The 19,250-nt window shown below is 42.5% G+C and overlaps 1 protein-coding gene across 1 annotated transcript in view; it reads right to left on the bottom strand.

Moving 5' to 3' along the window:
- UBAC2 (UBA domain containing 2) overlaps nucleotides 1-18,304 on the bottom strand; it is a 105,387-nt gene extending 87,083 nt beyond the window's left edge. The window contains exons 1-4 of the mRNA XM_069879085.1: nucleotides 18,180-18,304; nucleotides 6,050-6,177; nucleotides 673-792; nucleotides 120-226 (exon numbers count right to left, since the gene is read on the bottom strand). Coding sequence (XP_069735186.1) covers nucleotides 120-226; nucleotides 673-792; nucleotides 6,050-6,177; nucleotides 18,180-18,210 — 386 coding nt within the window. The 5' untranslated portion in view covers nucleotides 18,211-18,304. The remainder of the gene's footprint in view (nucleotides 1-119; nucleotides 227-672; nucleotides 793-6,049; nucleotides 6,178-18,179) is intronic.
- Nucleotides 18,305-19,250: the final 946 nt, after the last annotated feature.

Raw genomic sequence — 19,250 nt, 5'->3', positions numbered from 1 at the left:
TCAAAAGAGGTTCAAAAGAGGTCTACATGAAAAAGTCATTTAAAAAGGTTTTTTAATTAAAATCTGCACAAAATAACCCCTTAAAACTACATCTAAAATAAACATTAGGAGCTACTTACAAGCCAGAAGGCAAGCTGTTGATGGTGATGCCAAATATATACTGAGCGATTTCTACAAGGAGAAGATCAAACAAAGCTGAGAGCATCCAAGCACCCAGTAAAAAGGACTGAAAAGAAAAAGTTTCATTTTAATTAGTTCAACAGTTTAGAAGAAAGGTTTTAATATCTCTAAAGAAAAGAAGAAGGAAACCACTACACTCATTAAATTAAGACAAATAAAATCTTTAGCACAACATAACTCCAGATCTACATGATTAGGCACTGAAGAATGAAGAGTCAGATTTGTCACCAAAATTAAATCCTATGGGTCTTTCAACTGATACAGCTGCAAACTTAATTAGAATTATCTACTGACTTCAATATATTTTCAATATAAATTTAGATTTATGGAAATCAAATTCTCTTTATAATCCTTTAACATATCTACACGAAATGTTAGTAATAAAACTATTAAATTAAAATTAAAATAAGTTAAAAGATTAATTCATGACTGCAAGATTCTAAACAGCATTGAAAACAGTTTCTGTTAAAAAAAAAACTAACTAGAACTTACTGAAAATTTCCTGCTGCCATATCTTCTTTCAAATATTCTAAAGTTGTAAATAAGCAGGCTGCTGCAGAAGGTGTCTTTCAAATCAAGACATATTGTTCTCCCACATATAAGTCTCCAAATCTAGAGGGTAAAAAAATCATCATGTTAAGCCCCTCTTCCTTCTAGGAAATTCTTAACAGAATCTGTGCTCAAAGTGAATATGACACTGAAGTCAGATAATAGAAATGCACTTAAGGAGGGAAATAAAGACAGCAGAATGTTATGGAGAGTTCAATAAGTCTGCTTAAAAATAAAATATCCACAATGAAGAGGTCTAACTGTTAAAAGAAATCTACAGTTGAAATGAAGCCAAATGCATTTTTATGTCCCTAGTTCAGATTTACAAACAAAAATGGAAATCACAACAAAACTGTGGAATTACAGAAAAGAATACTTTTGAAGCGACCTCCAGACACCAGCTAGTTCAGTGTCCTGCTGCTCTAGGCAAGTCTAATCACATCAGCTTGCTCAGGGCCACATTAAGTTGGGGTTTGAATACCTGCAAGGATGGGGGTTCTACAGCCTCTCTGGGAAACATGTGCCAGTGTTTGGCCACCTCCACGGCTAAAAATCTAAATCAAATTCTTAGATCTAGGCAGAGTTTCCTATGTTCCACCTTGTGGCCACTAACTCCTGCACTACCTCAGTGCACCTCCAAGCAGAATCTGGGTCCAGCTTCTCTACAGCTTTTGATAAGGTATTTGTAGACAACAATAAGTTGTCTCCTCTTTGCATTCTCTTCCTGAGGCTGGACATACTCATTTCTCTCAGCCTTTTCTCATATGTCACGTGCTCCAATCTTCTGACTGACTTGGCAGACATGCTCCAGTGTGTTCGTATCTTTCTTGTACTGAGGATCCTGGAACTGGGCTCTTGTGAGACCACATCTAGAGCATTGTGTTAACCAGAGGAGTAAGGTCACTGGCCTTTGCCTATTGGCAACACTCTCGCTAATAAAGTCCAGGAGATGGCTGGCCTTGGCTGCAAGAGTGCACTGTTGACTCCTGTTGTTCACCAAGATCCACAGGTCTTTCGCTGCAGAGCTACTTCCCAAGCACTTCTCCCCTCCAGCCTGTTGCAGCCTGGGGTTATTCCATCCCAGAAGAACGACCTTCCAATTCACAAAGTTCCTGTCAGCTCATTTCTTGGACTTGCCAAGGTCTCTCTGAATAGCAGCCCTGCCTTCCAACATATTGATCACATACCCTACAGGAGTCTTCCAAGCAGATCCCTGAACAAATCAAAGTCCATCCTCCTGAAGTTCAGGGTTGCAATCCTGCAACTGGCCTTGTCCCCTGCTCTCAGGACTCTGAACTTCACCGTGGTGACTGCAACCAAGGCTGCCCCTGATCTTCACATGCCCTACCAGTTCTTCTTCATTGTTTGTAAGTCTGAGGTTCAGACACATCTCCCCTTATCAGATCTTCAATAATCTGTGTTAGGAAGTTAGGCACTCCAGAAACCTCCTGGAATGCTTTTGCCCTCCCAGCACACATCATGATGGTTAAAGCCCTCCACAAGGGCCAGGGCTTGAAACCATGAGGGCTTCTTCCAGATGTCTGAAGAACGCATCTGCTTCTTCATGATCAGGTGGCCTGTAGCAAACATCACCACCAAAGTTAGCTGTGCTGGTCTGCCCTCTAATCCTGACCCATAAACTCTTACCCTTCTCATGCTCCAAGACAAAGCTCTGTGCAATTCTACTGCTCTTTCACAAAAAGACCATTTCCTTTCCTTGCCTGTCCTTCCTAAAGAGCTCTCACCTGCCTGTTGCAGCACTCCTATTGCATGAGCTAACCCACCCCATCCAAATGACCCAATGCCCTGTAATGGCGTACAAACTTTAATCCCCCTTATTTGTTATCTGTGTAGCACACAGTAATGCATGGACACCAGAGAGGCACCCAGTCACACTGATTTCCCAGAAAACATACATGAGTGGTTCCACACAATGCTGTTCCATAGGCACTTCCTTATTCCTATTTCAAATAGGTCCTTTTCAATCCTGTTTTGCTGATTACAGGATCCTTTCTGTTCACATAACCCTGTACCCTTTGCTGGCTAAGCCAGTATGCTGCCTCCTCACTTGACTGTGGGTTATCGTCTCCCTCCTGTGTTACTCTTGTCTTAAAATTTACCTCACTAGACTGGCCTGCCTGATAGCAAAGATGCTTTTGTTCCACTTGACCAGGAGGATCCCATCTCTTCCAAGTAGTCCTCAATCCTCAAAGAAGGTCCTATGGGCACAAAACCTGACTGTTGCCAACACCACCTCTGCAATCAATTGTGACCCACAGGATTTGCCCAATTCACCTTGGTTGGCTGCTTCTAGTTACCTTTGTATCCTGCCTGTGTTGAGATATGGATTCTAAAAAGATTTGCTCCATGACCCTCCTAGGCACCAAGGTAAGGTTGAGTGGCCTGATGTTACCTTGATCCTCCTTCCTGCCCTTACTGAAGATGAGTGGGATGTTTGCCTTTCTCAAATCATCACACTCCTCCACCAATTGCCATGACTTTTCAAAGATGCTAGAGAAAGGTCTCACAATTTCATTTCCAGCTCGTTTGGCACCCTCAGAGGCAACTAATCATGTCCATATCTTGTGTGTGTATAGTTCGCTTAAATGATCCCCATCTCTAATTTTCTTCACTCTCACAGATTCTGCTAGAAGGCTTAGGGGACCTTGGAGGCCTGCAGGCAAAACGTATTAGTACAAACTAATAAATATATTTGCATGAATACCTCAGCTTTTTGCATATTTCTCATCACCTAGGTCCTCTGCCACCACAAGGACTGGGCCCACACTCTCCTTAGGTCTTTGTTTTGCTGCAGATGTACTTACAGAAATCTTCCTCGATGCCCTTCATCTCCCTTGCTAGATTACATACAGCTCAGTTCTCCCTCCACCAGCTTCCTTTCCTAAGCCACAGTCTGCTTGGCATTCTTCTCTTCAAGTGCCAACACATTATCTGAGCCTTATGTTTCTCAAGGTCTTCAGGCACCGACCGATCCTTCAGCATCTAACTTCCCTGTCACACCAAAGGACTGAACAACAAGAAAGAAGTGGGACCTCACTGTTTCAGCTGTCCCATATCAACATGTTCAGTGCTAAAACCTAGCCAGGAGCTTGAGCACCAGAATGGCAGGGCTGCGACCCTGCAGTTCAACATTTCATGACAGACATGAACTGAACAGCCCTTGCATAGACTACATAAGGCTTCTAAGTCTAATTGTTCTTTATTTTAGCCAGCCGAAAAAATACACAGGTCTAAGGTCATCCAGATCTTCATTTCACACTTCACTGCTCTTGAGGGTTCCCTTGATAGAGACAAAGATCTTTTAGTTTTGGACAATACATATTTTGCCTTCCAAATCCAATGCACTCTTCTTTAGCTGCACATTTTATTTCCTATGCTCTCTACTAGATTTAACGAGTGTTAATATCCAATATCCAATATCACCCCCTGGAAAAATTCCATTCCATTAAACTCATGCCCACAGGCAAATATATTCTAAATAACTTTTCTTTAAACTGCTTTCATTTGAATATCAGCATCAGATAAGAGTAAAACGATCTGAAGGCAGCCTACAAGAAAGCTGGGGAGGGACTTTCTGCAAAGGCAGGTAGTGATAGGATGAGGGGGAATGGCTTTAAGTTGGAGAGGGGCAGATTTACACTAGATATAAGGTGGAAATTCTTCATGATGAGAGCGGTGAGGTGCTGGCACAGGTTGCCCAGGGAAGCTGTGGCTGCCCCATCCCTGGAGGTGTTCAAGGCCAGGCCGGATGGGGTCTAAGGCAGCCTGATCCAGTGGGAGGTGTCCCTGCCCATGGCAGGGGGGTTGGAACTGGATGGTCTTTAAGGTCCATTCCAACCCCAACCATTCTATGATTCTATGATCTGCTCTCCCTGATCTCAAGAGGTGCACTATTTTATAGCACACGGCTTACTCTAAAGGCTGTGACAATAGACGAAACAACAATCTCAGGAAAGAAAAAAACCAAACCCACAGACTCCTCAAAGCATCACAACAGAAGTATCACAGCTCCTACAGATACTTGCAAATATTTATGCTTAAGACATGGTAAAGATGGTTTCTTTGAATAAGACACAGCTACTACCGTTTTAAAGCAGGTCAAACAAATGGAAAGAGAGGACTCTTCTACAGATAAAATGCAAAACAAACAAATTAGCAAACAAACCCCAAACCCACAAAATTTCCATTTAAAACTTGAATTGCTTCTCAGATTTTCTTTGTCCCTCCCCAAACACTTGGTTGTGACACTTTCAAAAGGCAGGCACTAATTTATGCATTTTTGCTGCGCAGCGTTAGTAAGACACTTGGAAAACATGAGCAGTGCTTTTGCAAAGTTGAAGTCTACATCATTACAATAAAGCTCTTGTTCTTGACAAGAAAGGTCACAGAATGTGGAATAATCAGGCCACAGTCGGCATCCTCAAAGACATAAAGTGAACTGCTTACTATTTTTTTGATCTAGCTGTAAAACATGCAGGGTGAAATAATGGCAGAGGCATTTGCTGACCTTCCGCTGTGGCACAGTAGTTTGCCTTTACCAAGAAAGAAAAACAACCGGGGTCCCCCCCAAATTTATCTCAGCAGTTCTCAGGGCACTGTTTCAGCAATCACAACTCATCCTAGATGATTCTTAGTTAAGCTGAGAACAAAACATTAAAAGATGCAACACCTGAAAGATAAAATAGCTCAGTTTGAACTGGGAATAAGCAAGAAATGCCTAGTAAGGTAACTAACCAATTCAGCAGAGCATGACAAACTCACTCAGGATGTGGAATCTCCAGATTAGAAGCAGCAGTTCTATTCAACAGACAAATTTTAGTTCCCCACTACTAACTACAACAGAATTCACAGAGTTGAAGTTAAGGCCTCTGTTGTTAAAATGAATCACATATAATCAGAGAACCCGATGATCGCAATAGTCCTCTCCAGCCTCAAAAACTAAGCACAATACAATACTGACATTCATATCAAAATACTTTTTATTATTAACGGGTTAAATCACACTTCATTCACAGCAAACTCCATAATGCCTGTGGCTGGAAGGAAAAATGATACAAAACAAATCATTTCCCAGACAAAAGAAAGAAGTGAAAAGCCATGTTGATCGTTTCAGATCAGTTTTTCTCACCTTTTCCAAAAAGAGTCACACTCCAGTGACATAAAAAAAGGTAAGAACAAGCTGGTCTACAACAAGGAACAAAGGGAAAGAACCAAAGGAAAAATAGACTGGGGAAAAAAAAAATCACAAAGAAGACCACAGTTTGCAGTCTCTTCCCACACAAATCAAACTGACTCTTACCTGAAACTCCTCTTTTATAGCTTGCAGGTTGTATGCGAAGAACTTCTGATAATGTTGGAAGAGCAGAGTCAATAGAATTGAGATGGCACTTGGGACCAGTAACAGACTCTTTGACAAAGGTGCTTTATCTTAAAGACAAAATAGAAACAAACAAAAAAAAGCCATTTTAGAGGAAAGTCTCACATTTAAAAGTGATCTATTTAAACAGGCAATTGAAAAACTTAACAGCAGTGGCACCACCATGACTTTTTATGTCAACAACTTCCCAAGTTCTCAACAACTTGCAAACAGACAGGAAAAAGTCACCAAGCAAAGGAAGTCTTTAGAGATATTAATGACAGTTAAATATTAATCAGACACTTTGTTTTCAGCATTTTCTCATGAAATTAATTGTTTGGCTATAATAAAACCTAAGCTGACTGCACCTCTAGAGGCCATGTCCGCCCATGCAGCCCTCCTAGGGCTCAATCATGTTTCAGGAAATAAAACAATCACTCTTTGTCACGAGCAAAATATACATGCACATCTAGTTAAAACAAATACTTTTGTTTCCTTCGTGTTAGAAATTAAGATTAGCTTTTTTTTAGAGGCTATGAAGCAGGAACCACCGGAAAAAATGTCTTGAATAAACTGACTTTCTCCTCACTGCAACTGAATGCACCATTCAAGGAAATATATCTAAGGTAATTTAAATGGCATTCATCTTCCTTCTATTCAATCGTTACAATTATTAATAAAGAAATTAAAATCGGGACTTTTGTGAAACCAGAACTTCTTCTCCCCTAGCAGCATGACTTTCAGAAGGGCACTCAGAATTAAACAAGCAGTGAACAGAGAAATCTGCAATACACATCTTCTAAAAACCACTAAATGGAATATCCAGCAGAAGTACATCCAGCAATTCATCCAGAACTGCTGGTGTAGTTAATACAACAAAACACAAACTCTTGCCCAACAATTGAAGCCAACACAGAAACTCTGACATACTGTTTCTTCTCTGACTTTTCTACCTTTCACACATGCAACCTGAATCACGTTTACTTCCTTCACAAACATCCCAGTTGTAGCACAGAATCTACTGATTTTCAGACAACTGCTTTTTTGCAGGTTATTATGAAATCCATACCTCTGGTGTCATTGTTCTTAGATAACAAAAGGAGCAGCAAGACTACTTTTAAGGTAGTAATGAGAAGTAAAGAGCAGGAGCATAGGAATAAAACTGCATTAAAGAAGTGTAATACAGGAAACATTTAGGACCTACCCAGATAAACTGACTGCCATGAATGACTCCATCAACATCTGATGCACACTAGAAGACTGAACTGCTAGAGAAGACACCAATGCCAAGGCACAATTCCACTGCCACCAAAAATAAGGTTCTTACTACACAATTTGAGCATGATTCTCACCCAAGACGACATGAAGAACAACTTTGATGGGCACTGTTGTCTGGTCTCAGCTTACACCACCCTGAAGTCTGCAGCCTTCTGATGCTCACCACGTGAAGAAAAGATCTCTTCCTATGTGTAATGTAAACTTGTATGGAAAACCCTTTAATCTACAAGCATACCTTTGAATTTATAGACTCACTTTTCTTACTCCATTTAAGCAATTAATGCCTTGAAGAACTATCCTTTTAAAGTGACTTGGATTGACACAGGTTGATACTACTCTGCTAACCATAAGCTCTATTAGTCCGATTAGATTTACATGTAAGACACATCAGGACAGCAGAAAACCTGGCTGATCTAATGCAATAAAACCATTCACCTTTCAATTTAGTATCTTTCTTTGGATTTTTTTTGCTCTCCAAAAATAAGGTCTACCATCCTTAGACATGTATTGTTTAAATTATTCATTCGTCTGATCCATTCCTCTCTTGTGAGAACTCATCTGGAGTACTGTGTCCAGTTCTGGAATCCTCAACCTAAGAAGAATATGGAGCTGCTGGAACGGGCCCAGAGGAGGCTGCAAAGATGATCAGAGGGCTGGAGCACCTCCCACATGAGAACAAGCTGAGAGAGTTGGGGTTGTTTAGCCTGGAGAAGGAGGAGACCTTCCAGTACCTGAAGGGGCTACAAGAAAGCTGGGGAGGGACTGTTTACAAAGGCTTGTAGTGATAGGACGAGGGGGAATGGGTATAAACTGGAGAGGGACAGATTTAGACTAGACATAAGGAGGAATTTCTTCACAATGAGAGTGGTGAGGCACTGGCACAGCTTGTCCAGGGAAGCTTTGGCTGCCCCATCCCTGCAAGTGTTCAAGGCCAGGTTGGATGGGGCTAGATGATCTTTAATGTCCCTTCCAACCCAAACCATTCTATGAGTCTATGATTCTATGATTTAATTGGATGCTTCAAAAATTGTTTGAAGTCATTAGTCACTGTAGAACACTGAAGGGAAGAAGAAACTGGAGTTGCCTGAAAGTTACTGTGCACACAATGCACACATTTTTACACATCTTACTATTGGAGCTGGTGATCTCAAAGGTCTTTGCCAACCTAATGATTCTATGATTCTATGATACATTCACTTAGACCTCAGGCTCTTACCTGAAATTAATAAAAAGAAACTCCCAAGACAAAGTATTTTGTCTAGAGAGGAGATATTCCTTCTATTCTGTGCAGGGTGCTAGGTGGAAGAACTTGCACAAAACTAGCACACCTACTGAAGACCCCAAAGGTCTATTTATACAAAACCAATGCTCAAAATCCCACCTAATACAACTGTTACACCTATCTAATACATATATTCACTAGGTTAAACCATTCTACTTAAACATAAAATTGGTTATTTCCTTTCTACATCCTTAATTAGGATAAGGATGTCCTTCAGGTAATCCTTAAACAATCACAAAGTCTCCCTATCTGATACGCCTTTCCCTGCTTCATTACAAGTTTTCAACCCTGAGACGATCAACTACTGAGTTCATCCTCTCCTTAAGACCAAGTGTCTACATCCCTGAACAGAGGCCAGGATGTTTATAAAAGAAATAAAGTGTCTGCATCTCTAGGCGGATATTAGGATGTTTGTAGAAGATCCCAAGTGTCTCTGGGATCAGGATGTTTGTAGTAAATAAACAAGGTAAATGAGGTACAAAATACATTCTCCTTATCCCCTTTGGTAACAAGGCAACAGCTCCCTTAGTTAAATTAACTTAGTTAAATTAACATTTTTTTAACTTGAAAAGGACAGTTTTATAACAAGGGTACAATAGACATTTGAAAGTACAGCCTAAATCAGAACAACAGTACTGTATTAGTCACAACAGTAGCCATTTCTGAACCAGAGTTTGATAAAAGTTGTTACGTTACTATCAAATATATTTACATTATTTAATGAGTTTAAATAAATTTTCACAAGAACTCATTAATCCTATAACACTTTTCACGTAAGGATCATATTACTGCAAAAAATATGACAAGCAAATCACTAGATTTTCTACTGTGACTATATACTTCTATGCAGGTTTAATATTTATATTTGGATTTTACACTAATTTTCCTAGTAATAGATCATTTTTACAGGTAACAGACAGTTAAAATGCTTTATCCCATCAAGCTCATTCCTAATTTGCATGTATTCAAAAATAACAAATCTACAGCACCTTATCTATTTTCTCCAAAAGTGTGAACACACATTTTAATCATGTGCCTCCTTTTAGCTTTCGGCTTAGACACTCAAACCTTGTTAAAGAGGAAAAGGACTTACTTTTAAGCACGTCACCAAGTGAAAAACCACAGAAGAGACTAACCCATTAATGTGACAGTCACCCACAGGGAACATCACATGAGTAACGGAAACTTCTACACTCAAGCTTCTCAAAATGTCACCATGGTTGATGAGTTCATTGGTGTCCAGTAAACTTGAGAAAGATAAACTCTTCAAATAAATAACGCATCTCCTGAAATGTTATTTTTTCCCCAAGTGTTTCACTGTACAATGTAATAGTTTGCTTTACCCCTCAGCAGCATATAGAGCCTTCCCAAGGACTACCGTGAGGTCACCAGTGATGGAGAAACCCTCCCACTGCTGTGGAATGTCTCAACCAGTAAGGCCAAAAAAGACCAACAATCCCAGATACTGCACGATCAGGCATTCTGACATCCAAGTCAAGCTCCTTTCATAGAATGTAAAGGTAACATTTAGAAAGCAAAACTCTAGCTCAATGGATTTGCAACCACGTGCAAGATGGAAACACGTACTCCCAACCTTCTGGGGTACCGGTGTTTACTGGCAGTACCGACGTGAATGCACACACGGAGGAAAAAACACAGTGTCTCTATGCCACGTAAAGAAAGTAGTATGAAAAGATAAACTTTCGTTTCGATCCTGCAGAGTTAAAATACATCAAATACCACCTTCAGAGATCTTGGAACAAATTTGCAACCCTTAAGTACTCCTTAAGTGGTAATTCTTTCAAACCACAAGCAGTACCAGCACTGGTGTTGCAACACAGGTACTGAGCTTCCATCTAAGTGAACAGAGACATTTTGTAATAAGCAGCAGAATGTACCCAGCAGAACAAGAGCAAAGAACCAGCATTCACTATAGATCTTTGCTTCCCCCTGTTGCAAAGGAGAAGTTCTCCCACAACCTGGCTATAAATTGGAGAGGGGCAGATTTACACCAGACATAAGGAAGAATTTCTTCACAATGAGGGCGGTGAGACACTGGCACAGGTTACCCAGGGAAGCTGTGGATGCCCCATCCCTGGAAGTATTCAAGGCCAGGTTGGATGGGGCTTAGAGCAATCTGATCTAGTGGGAGGTGTCCCTGCCCATGGCAGGGGGGTTGGGATTGGATAATCTTTCAGATCTTTTCCAACCCAAACCATTCTATGACCTTGCATATCACCGCTAAAAAACGGTTCTGCATATTTTGTGTCATTATAGTAGCCCTGTCTAGTAGACATTAGATCAGGCTGCTTTAAGCTCCATCCAACCTGGCCTTGAACACTTCCAGGGATGGGGCATCCACAACTTCCCTGGGCAACCTGTGCCAGTGCCTCATCACCCTCATCATGAAGAATTTCTTCCTAATGTCCAATCTAGATCTTCCCTTCCAATTTAAAGCCATTCCCCCTCATTCTATCACTACCTGCCCTTGAAAAAGTCCCATCCTAGCTTTCTTGTAAACCCCCTTCAGATACTGGGAGGCTGCTATAAGGTCTCCTCGGAGCCTCCTCTTCTCTATACTGAGCAACTCCAACTCTTTCAGCCTGTCCTCAAAGGTCCGTGAGTCTTTTAAACCATAACTGATGGATACCTGAATACACAGTACTTCCCAACTGCACTGATGGAATCTGTACTTTGGGTGGGATTTTTTTCCTGCACTAATCCATCATACAGGTATTCACCTATTGTATTCCAAGATCTCTCCAAGAAACTGCAGCAGTTTCACCAATCAACAACGATGTTTCAAAGCAGTCAGTTTTCATGGACTCTTGTCTACTATTTTCCTTTAGATACAAGTTTGCTACACATCGAACAGCAGCATGAACACCTCTTCCTGAATGCCTGGAAACCTTAGTTGTCCTTTATGGTAATGGTACATGAATTTTTTAGAGCTGGTTCAATCCAGTGTAAGTATTTTTCTAATATTTTATTCTTTTGGAAAAAACCCCAAACACACAATACCAGAGGACCCTGCAAAACCAGTGAAGTTTCTGGTGCCTGAAAGTGTTACGTGACTGAATGAAGTATTCTGGGTCAGGAAAGCAGCTCTTGCCCCTGGTCCAGGCACCAAGCACAGACACAGGAAGGAGATCCTGTGTTCAGACTGTCACTTCACAGCGTACTCTGGTGGTTAATCATCGTGATGCCTGCAAGTGAACACAGTAACAAGAGTGTCGCTGCAGGAACTGTTTTTCATCAAATGCTTATCAACTTAATGCAGGAGCTGAGAGGTGAATAATGTCAGCATATACACTAAGAAAATCCGTAAAGAAACCAATTGTGATCATGTTTTAAGTCTATTTTTAAAGGCACAGGTAAGATTGTGATCAAACAAGTTACCTATGCATTTGCTGTTTAGAAAACTGCTGGGTTTAGCGTAGGTTGCAAACTATAAAAGAATGAAGAGCTACAAGTTAAAATAATAATGAAAAAGGAAACCTTTGTTTCTAAAAGGAACATTTGAAAATAAATGGAAAATGAAACAGGTTGAAGTTAACAAAAACACTCACCTCAATGAGAAGTCTCTTGTTCCTCCCAACCACAGATCATATGACCAAACTACTATTAATATACAGTCAGATAGATCAGGTACAGCCACACCACACCACGTAGAAACCCCCATGCTAGCTGGACACGAGCTAGCTCTGCAGCAGCAGAACAGCTGCTTCTTTGTGGCATTCAATGCGTGGCTAACTGAACTGAGGTGACTGTGCTGCTCCCAGGGCCCAAGGTATTATTTTGAACCAGGTTGCCCTGTAGCACACTGAAGTACAAGCGAATTGGTTTTCCCATACAGTACTGTACTGCATAGTAGTTACACACAGAAGTCTGGTGTATTCAGTGCATACTTGATTTTTCCTTTAATCATACCACAAAGCATCGACTTACAGACCTCTATGGTTTGCCTGATGCCCACACACAACAAAGTTCAGTCTTGCAGGTTGTGCAAGCCAAGGAGTCCAGTGTTCCTCTGTTGCCTGGGGGACTTTAAATAAATAGCTAGCAATGGACTACAGGTTCATAGAGAGGCAAAAGCATAAGTTGCATCAGGGTAAATGCTTGAATGCAAGTTCAAAGTACTCTGCTCCCTACTGCTACATAAAGTATTATAGCTTGTGTGTAGTAGGCAAACAAGTCAAATATTTTCCAGATGTAGCAGCCAAGTAGGCTTTAAAACGTAGACTCAGGTTGTACCTTAACAAAGACCAGCTCTAGCAGGCTTTCCTACAATCATAGAATGGTTTGGGTTGGAAGGGACCTGAAAGATAATCCAGTTCCAACCCCCCTGCCATGGGCAGGGACACCTCCCCCTAGATCAGGCTGCCCAAGGCCCCATCCAACCTGGCCTTGAACACCTCCAGGTATGGGGCATCCACAACTTCCCTGGGCAATCTGTGCCAGTGCCTCACTGCCCTCATTGTGAATAAATTCCTCCCAGTCTAAATCTCCCCTGTTCCAACTTAAAGCCATTCCCCCTTGTCCTATCACTACCTGCCCTTGAAGAAGCCCCTCCCCAGCTTTCCTGTAGGCTGCCTTCAGGTACTGGAAGGCCACTATAAGGTCTCCCCAGAATACCCATGTGCAGTATTGCACATAGCATGAAGAACCCTGGGAGGGGATATTACAATGCCCTCAGAAAAGTTCAGTGTTGGTCTTACAGTTTTAAGTTGTTGGAAAGGTCTACGTGTCTTATAATGGAAAGCCTTCTGCATATCTTATTCTGTTCCTGAGGTGCAGCACGTTGGAGAACAAATAGCAAACACAGCTAAGCAGCACTACAGTAAATCAAACAGCCAACTCGGTGTCATTCTTCACGCACTCACGCTAGCCTTTGCGGAGCCACTGAAGTACTTCAGGAGCATCATGAGACTGGAGTTGCTGGCAGACTACAACACAAGAAACCAGCCCAGGTCCGGCATCACAGCCCACTTCTCAAGCCCTTTCGGGAAGCCAGGTGGTACAGCATGCTTTCTAAACACACTGCAAGGTTGTTTTACAGATCAGCTCAACCGGGTTAGCATTTTGGTACCCCATTTGAATATGCCCATGCTGTGCCTCTTAACATCCAGAACTGGCTTTTTTTCCCTCCAGGGCATACCAGCTCTTCCAATAATCCAGATAACAGAAACAGTTTCCCTTAACAAGGGCAAACTGTCTTTATCCTTTAAAATGCTGTTCTTCCTTGCTTCCCGACTTCCAAATCTAATAGCTGTAACATGCACCAGGTATGTTTATTTCTACACATTCTCACCTAAAATTGTGTGAGCCACACACTGAGCAGGTGCGTTATCAGCTCCCAACAGTGTCAGCATCTGCTACACCTGATACTGCCTGTCCAGAATTCAGCACGTTACTGCTAGCAAAGGACCTGCTTGTCTGAACTGGCTCACGTGCACCTAGCGTTGAACTGTTTGTTTGTTGGAGAGGTTTGGTTTTATATGTTTGCTTCTTAAAATGTCACTTTTCAAGAACCTCTCTGCCTATCCACGTGATTTTAAGGAGTACTGAACAACAGAAGCAGGAGGGAGGATTTATACCAGGAACCTCTTAAACTAGGATACAAAATATTAAAGAAACACTTTACGTAAGAACTCATCTTAACTGCAGTTAAAGCCATGAGACATTTCCATAAAAGCCACATGGACAAGGTCAAGGACTTCACCAGAGGGGCCCAGCAAGTCAAGCATTATTTACGATAATGTCTTAACTTCAGTAGAAGTGATCAAAATTACCAGGAGTACCTGAACCTGAGCCTGTGGTAAAGAACTTACAAGTTTTGCATATTCCTCAGATGAAGAAAATTTCATTTACCTCACTGAACTATGAACCCAAGGCATGAAATGAACTCTTTTGTGTAGGCACATATCATAGTGTAGCATCCACAGGTACCCACAGTACAGAGATAATCCATAAAGATAGCTCACAGTAAGTGATACTCCTTTTATTGATGAAATTACAATACTCAAGTTTTTCATTTACTCACTAGCACTCAAGATTTTGTTCATGTGTACAGCCAAAGATTTTCCCAAATGAATGTTATAAATAAATCATGTTAACAGGAAGCCAGACTGTCTTCCTCCCATGCTTCCTAGAAACTGTACATCAGTAGACTGCAAAGTGGTATCAGTCTACCGATGTTCAGTCATCTCTCCTGCCACATTTTGTCCTATTAAATATTTGGAATACTAAACAATAACCCAATTTTAACAAGCACGTAGACTTTTAATTTGAATTATAAGCTGTCTTCTCTTAAGCAAATACAGATACTATGTCCAGGGCATAAAGAAATACAGAAAGGATTATAGGGTGAATCAAAGTTCTGTGAATTTTTACAGCAAGAGGAATAATGCGTGATGAAAAATGCCCAAAACTTAATATTCTAATTGAATTATTCTACACAACAAGGGTCTAAGAGTAGTTTAAAATGCATAGTCACAAAACAGCTTGAAAATAACCTAATCATTCAGTCTCTGTATAGTTTAAAAGAAGAGTTTTGTTTTCATCAGAATATCAAGAGATGAGAGAGCCAGCCTAGAAACTGTGAGAAGACAGGATACAAGAGGAGGAAAAGGGACAACTCAAGTATCAGTCAAAAAGAGATATGCTCTGTAGGACATTGACTATGGACTTGATCTCTGATCTGCATCAAATAAAACATAAGGACTCTTGGGATATTTCTCTCCTTTAGACCTCAAATGACAACACATACTATTAATTTAATCTTTATATTGTTTCCAGAACCTGGTAAAATTATATTATATAGTCCAGTCTTATTTATTTTGGTTTATTCTAAAATTAGCAGAAGAAATAATAAACCAAGAATTCAAAGGATATGGACAATAATATCCTCACATCCAAGATTCTATCACCCTCCATTAGGCTAATATTATTAGATGGAGAAAAAAGCTTATAACCAGCTTATAACCAGATGGAGAATTCTGCAGAAAGGAGTGAAAACAAGGCAAAAAGAATACAGTAACCTCCTCCAACATTTTTACCACTGTATCAATGTCTAAAGATGCTAAAAGCTTTAGTCTACTAGACATATAATCAACAACTGGATCACATGTTTAATAACCCAAAATACAGGCCTACAGGAAAGCTGGGGAGGGCCTCTTTTATCAGGGAGTGCAGTGATAAGAAGAGGGGTAACAGTTTTAAGGTGACTAAGGGGAGATTTAGGTTAGGTATTAGGAAGAAATTTTTTCCTGAGAGGGTAGTGAGGCACTGGAACAGGTTGTCCAGAGAAGTCAATGGATGTCGTTTCCATGGACACGTTAAAGGCCAGGCTGGATAAGGCTTTGAGGAACCTGACATCTTGAAAGGTGCCCCTTCCCATGACAGGGGGCTGAAACTAGATGATCTTTAAGGTCCCTTACAACCCAAACCATTCTATGATTCTATCATACACATGACTACAATAGCTTATTATTACTAAGTTTTACCAGATGGTATTGTGATACGGATTGAACCAAACTTTATGGAAGCTAAGAAGTCCGACAGAGGTGGTACACCAGGCTACAGGAGCCTTCAGCCTGACCCGGAATGATCACTTGTATTGCTGTTGAGCCTGGCTTCTGGTTATTTCATCTCAGGTCTCTGATACAGGTCCATTTATCCACCAAGTGTGTTCCATCTTCTCTAGGTTTTTCTCCTAGCACAAATACATTTTTTATGACTACAGTTTTCTTCAGACTTCTCATGCACCTGTCTTGCGAAAACTTTTAAATACTGACCATGATTTTCCACTCATTCAGCCAAACAAAGATACTTTTCACCCCACCTTCTTCCCCATACACAGCCACATGCTACTAAAAGGTTGTTTTTCTACGGTACTCAATACTGAGGGGAAAAAAAAAATTAAAAATCAAGAGCTGTGATCAGGTACAGTGCTATCAGACACTATCAGTCCCCCCAAATAACACCCCCACCCCCTCCCATTTGGACGCTTCAAACAAAACACAGCTACAACTAATCACAGAGTTATAGAATTATAGAATCATAGAATGGTTTGGGTTGGAAGGGAACATAACAATCATTCAGTTCCAGCCATGGCAGGGACTCCTCCCACCAGACCAGGCTGCCCAAGGCTTCATCCAGCCTGGCCTTGAACAACTCCAGAGATGGGGCAGCCGCAACTTCTCTAGGCAACCTGTGCCAGTGCCTCATCACCCTCAGAGGAAGAAAAATTTTTCCTAATACCTAATCTAAATTTCCTCTCCTTCAGCTTAAAACCATTACCCCTCCTCCTGTCCCTGCATTCCCTGACAAGGAGCTCCTTTCAGTACGGGAGAGCTGATGTAAGGTCCCCCCCAGGCTTCTCTTCTCTAGGCTGAATAATCCCAAATATAACTCCCCTTCTTAAACGCCAGACTTATTTGTCCCTAGTGGGAGGGTGCCTCCTCACTTAGATTTGGGGTTTGTGTGCAGCAGGCAGTTACTCAGCAAAGTTCTGAGTCTCATTTGTCCCAGCCTGCGGTGCCAAAGTCCACACTGCAGCCCTGGCCATTCCTGAATGCAGCAGATTCTTTGTCCTGTGAACAAGCTCGGAAGCCACCCTCAAACACCTGGGAAGCCCGTTCAGCAGAGCACTGGAACGTGAAATGATGTAAACATAAAAGTTAAACAGAGCTAGGAACGCTTTTCTCCTTAGATCTGCCTTATCAATGAACTGGTTTAAATAACAACTTGCTTTTCACATTAGAAATAAAGCACTGATGCTCTTCTCAGATGCGTGGCTAAGCACGTAGAACCATGACCCTGCATATGACAGTGAAAGCGCCATCAAATAAAGTCTCTAAGACTCATTTTTGGAGTTTCAGAATGCAAGTATCCTTTACTACGAGCCTGTTTACAAAGGCTTGTAGTAATAGGACTAGGGGCAACAGGAATAAATTGGAGAGGTGCAGATTTAGAGTAGACATAAGAAGGAATCTCTTCACGATGAGAGTGGTGAGGCAGAGGTTGCCCAGGGAAGGTGTGGATGCTCCATCCCTGGAGGTGTTCAAGGCCAGGTTGGATGGGGCCTTGGGCAGCCTGATTTAGTGGGATGTCCCTGCCTATTGCAGGGGGATTGAGACAGCGTCGGGATAAGACACTGTGCGAAGGAAAACACGCTGTCAGAGGGACGTTCTGTCTACCTTCCAAATACGCGGTAGCGTATTTGGAAGGTAGACAGAACGTCCCTCTGACAGCGTGTTTTCACTTAATTCGAAACCGCCCCGCTTCTCATAGAATCATAGAGTCACCAGGTTGGAAGAGACCCACCGGATCATCGAGTCCAACCATTCCTATCAAACACTAAACCATGCCCCTCAGCGCCTCGTCCCCCCGTGCCTTAAACACCCCCAGGGAAGGCGACTCAACCACGGGAGCTCCCCGGTTCGCCGTTCCCTCTTTACCCCCCCAGCCCCGGTTCCCGCTGGCGAGGGAGCCGCCGCCCCCGGTACTCACAGAGCCCGCTGGAGCCGGTGCTGGTGAACATGGCTCGGCCCCGGCCCCGGCAGGGACCCCGCGGCGGCGGGTGCGGGGACGGCGGCCGCGAGGGGACAAACCGCGGCGGAGCGCGACCGCACGGCGCCGCCCGCAGGACACGCCGGGGAAGGGAAGGTGGGCGGGGGGGACCCGGAACCGGGTTGTGGAACCGTGGAGACGGTGGGACGCGGAATGATGGAAACGGAGGACTAAAGAATCGTAGAATCATACAGAATCACTAGGCTTAAAAACACCCCTAGGATCATCAGTGCTACAGACTAGGAGAAGTCTGGCTAGAAAGCTGCCCGGAGGAGAGGGACCTGGGGGTGTTGGTTGACAGCGACTGAATATGAGCCAGCAGTGTGCCCAGGTGGCCAAGAAGGCCAATGGCATCTTGGCTTGGATCAGAAACGGCGTGACCAGCAGGTCCAGGGAGGTTATCCTCCCTCTGTACTCGGCACTGGTGAGACCGCTCCTCGAATCCTGTGTTCAGTTCTGGGCCCCTCACCACAAGAAGGATGTTGAGGCTCTGGAGAGAGTCCAGAGAAGAGCAACAAAGCTGGTGAGGGGGCTGGAGAACAGGCCTTATGAGGAACGGCTGAGAGAGCTGGGGTTGTTTAGCCTGGAGAAGAGGAGGCTGAGGGGAGACCTCATTGCTCTCTACAGCTACCTGAAAGGAGGTTGTGGAGAGGAGGGTGCTGGCCTCTTCTCCCAAGTGACAGGGGACAGGACAAGAGAAAATGACCTCAAGCTCCGCCAGGGGAGGTTCAGGCTGGACATTAGGAAAAAATTCTTCACAGAAAGGGTCATTGGGCACTGGCACAGGCTGCCCAGGGAGGTGGTTGAGTCACCTTCCCTGGAGGTGTTTAAGGCACGGGTGGATGAGGTGCTAAGGGGAATGGTTTAGTGTTTTATAAGGAATGGTTGGACTTGATGATCTGGTGGGTCTTTTCCAACCTGGTTATTCTATGATTCTATGATTGAGTCCAACCATTCCCATCAGTCATTAAACCATGCCCCTCAGCACCTCATCCACCCGTCCCTTAAACA

This window comes from Phaenicophaeus curvirostris, chromosome 1 (genome assembly GCF_032191515.1).
Source record: "Phaenicophaeus curvirostris isolate KB17595 chromosome 1, BPBGC_Pcur_1.0, whole genome shotgun sequence".
NCBI classification, from domain to species: Eukaryota; Metazoa; Chordata; class Aves; order Cuculiformes; family Cuculidae; genus Phaenicophaeus; species Phaenicophaeus curvirostris.
This window is presented reverse-complemented; position numbering and strand designations above follow the sequence as displayed.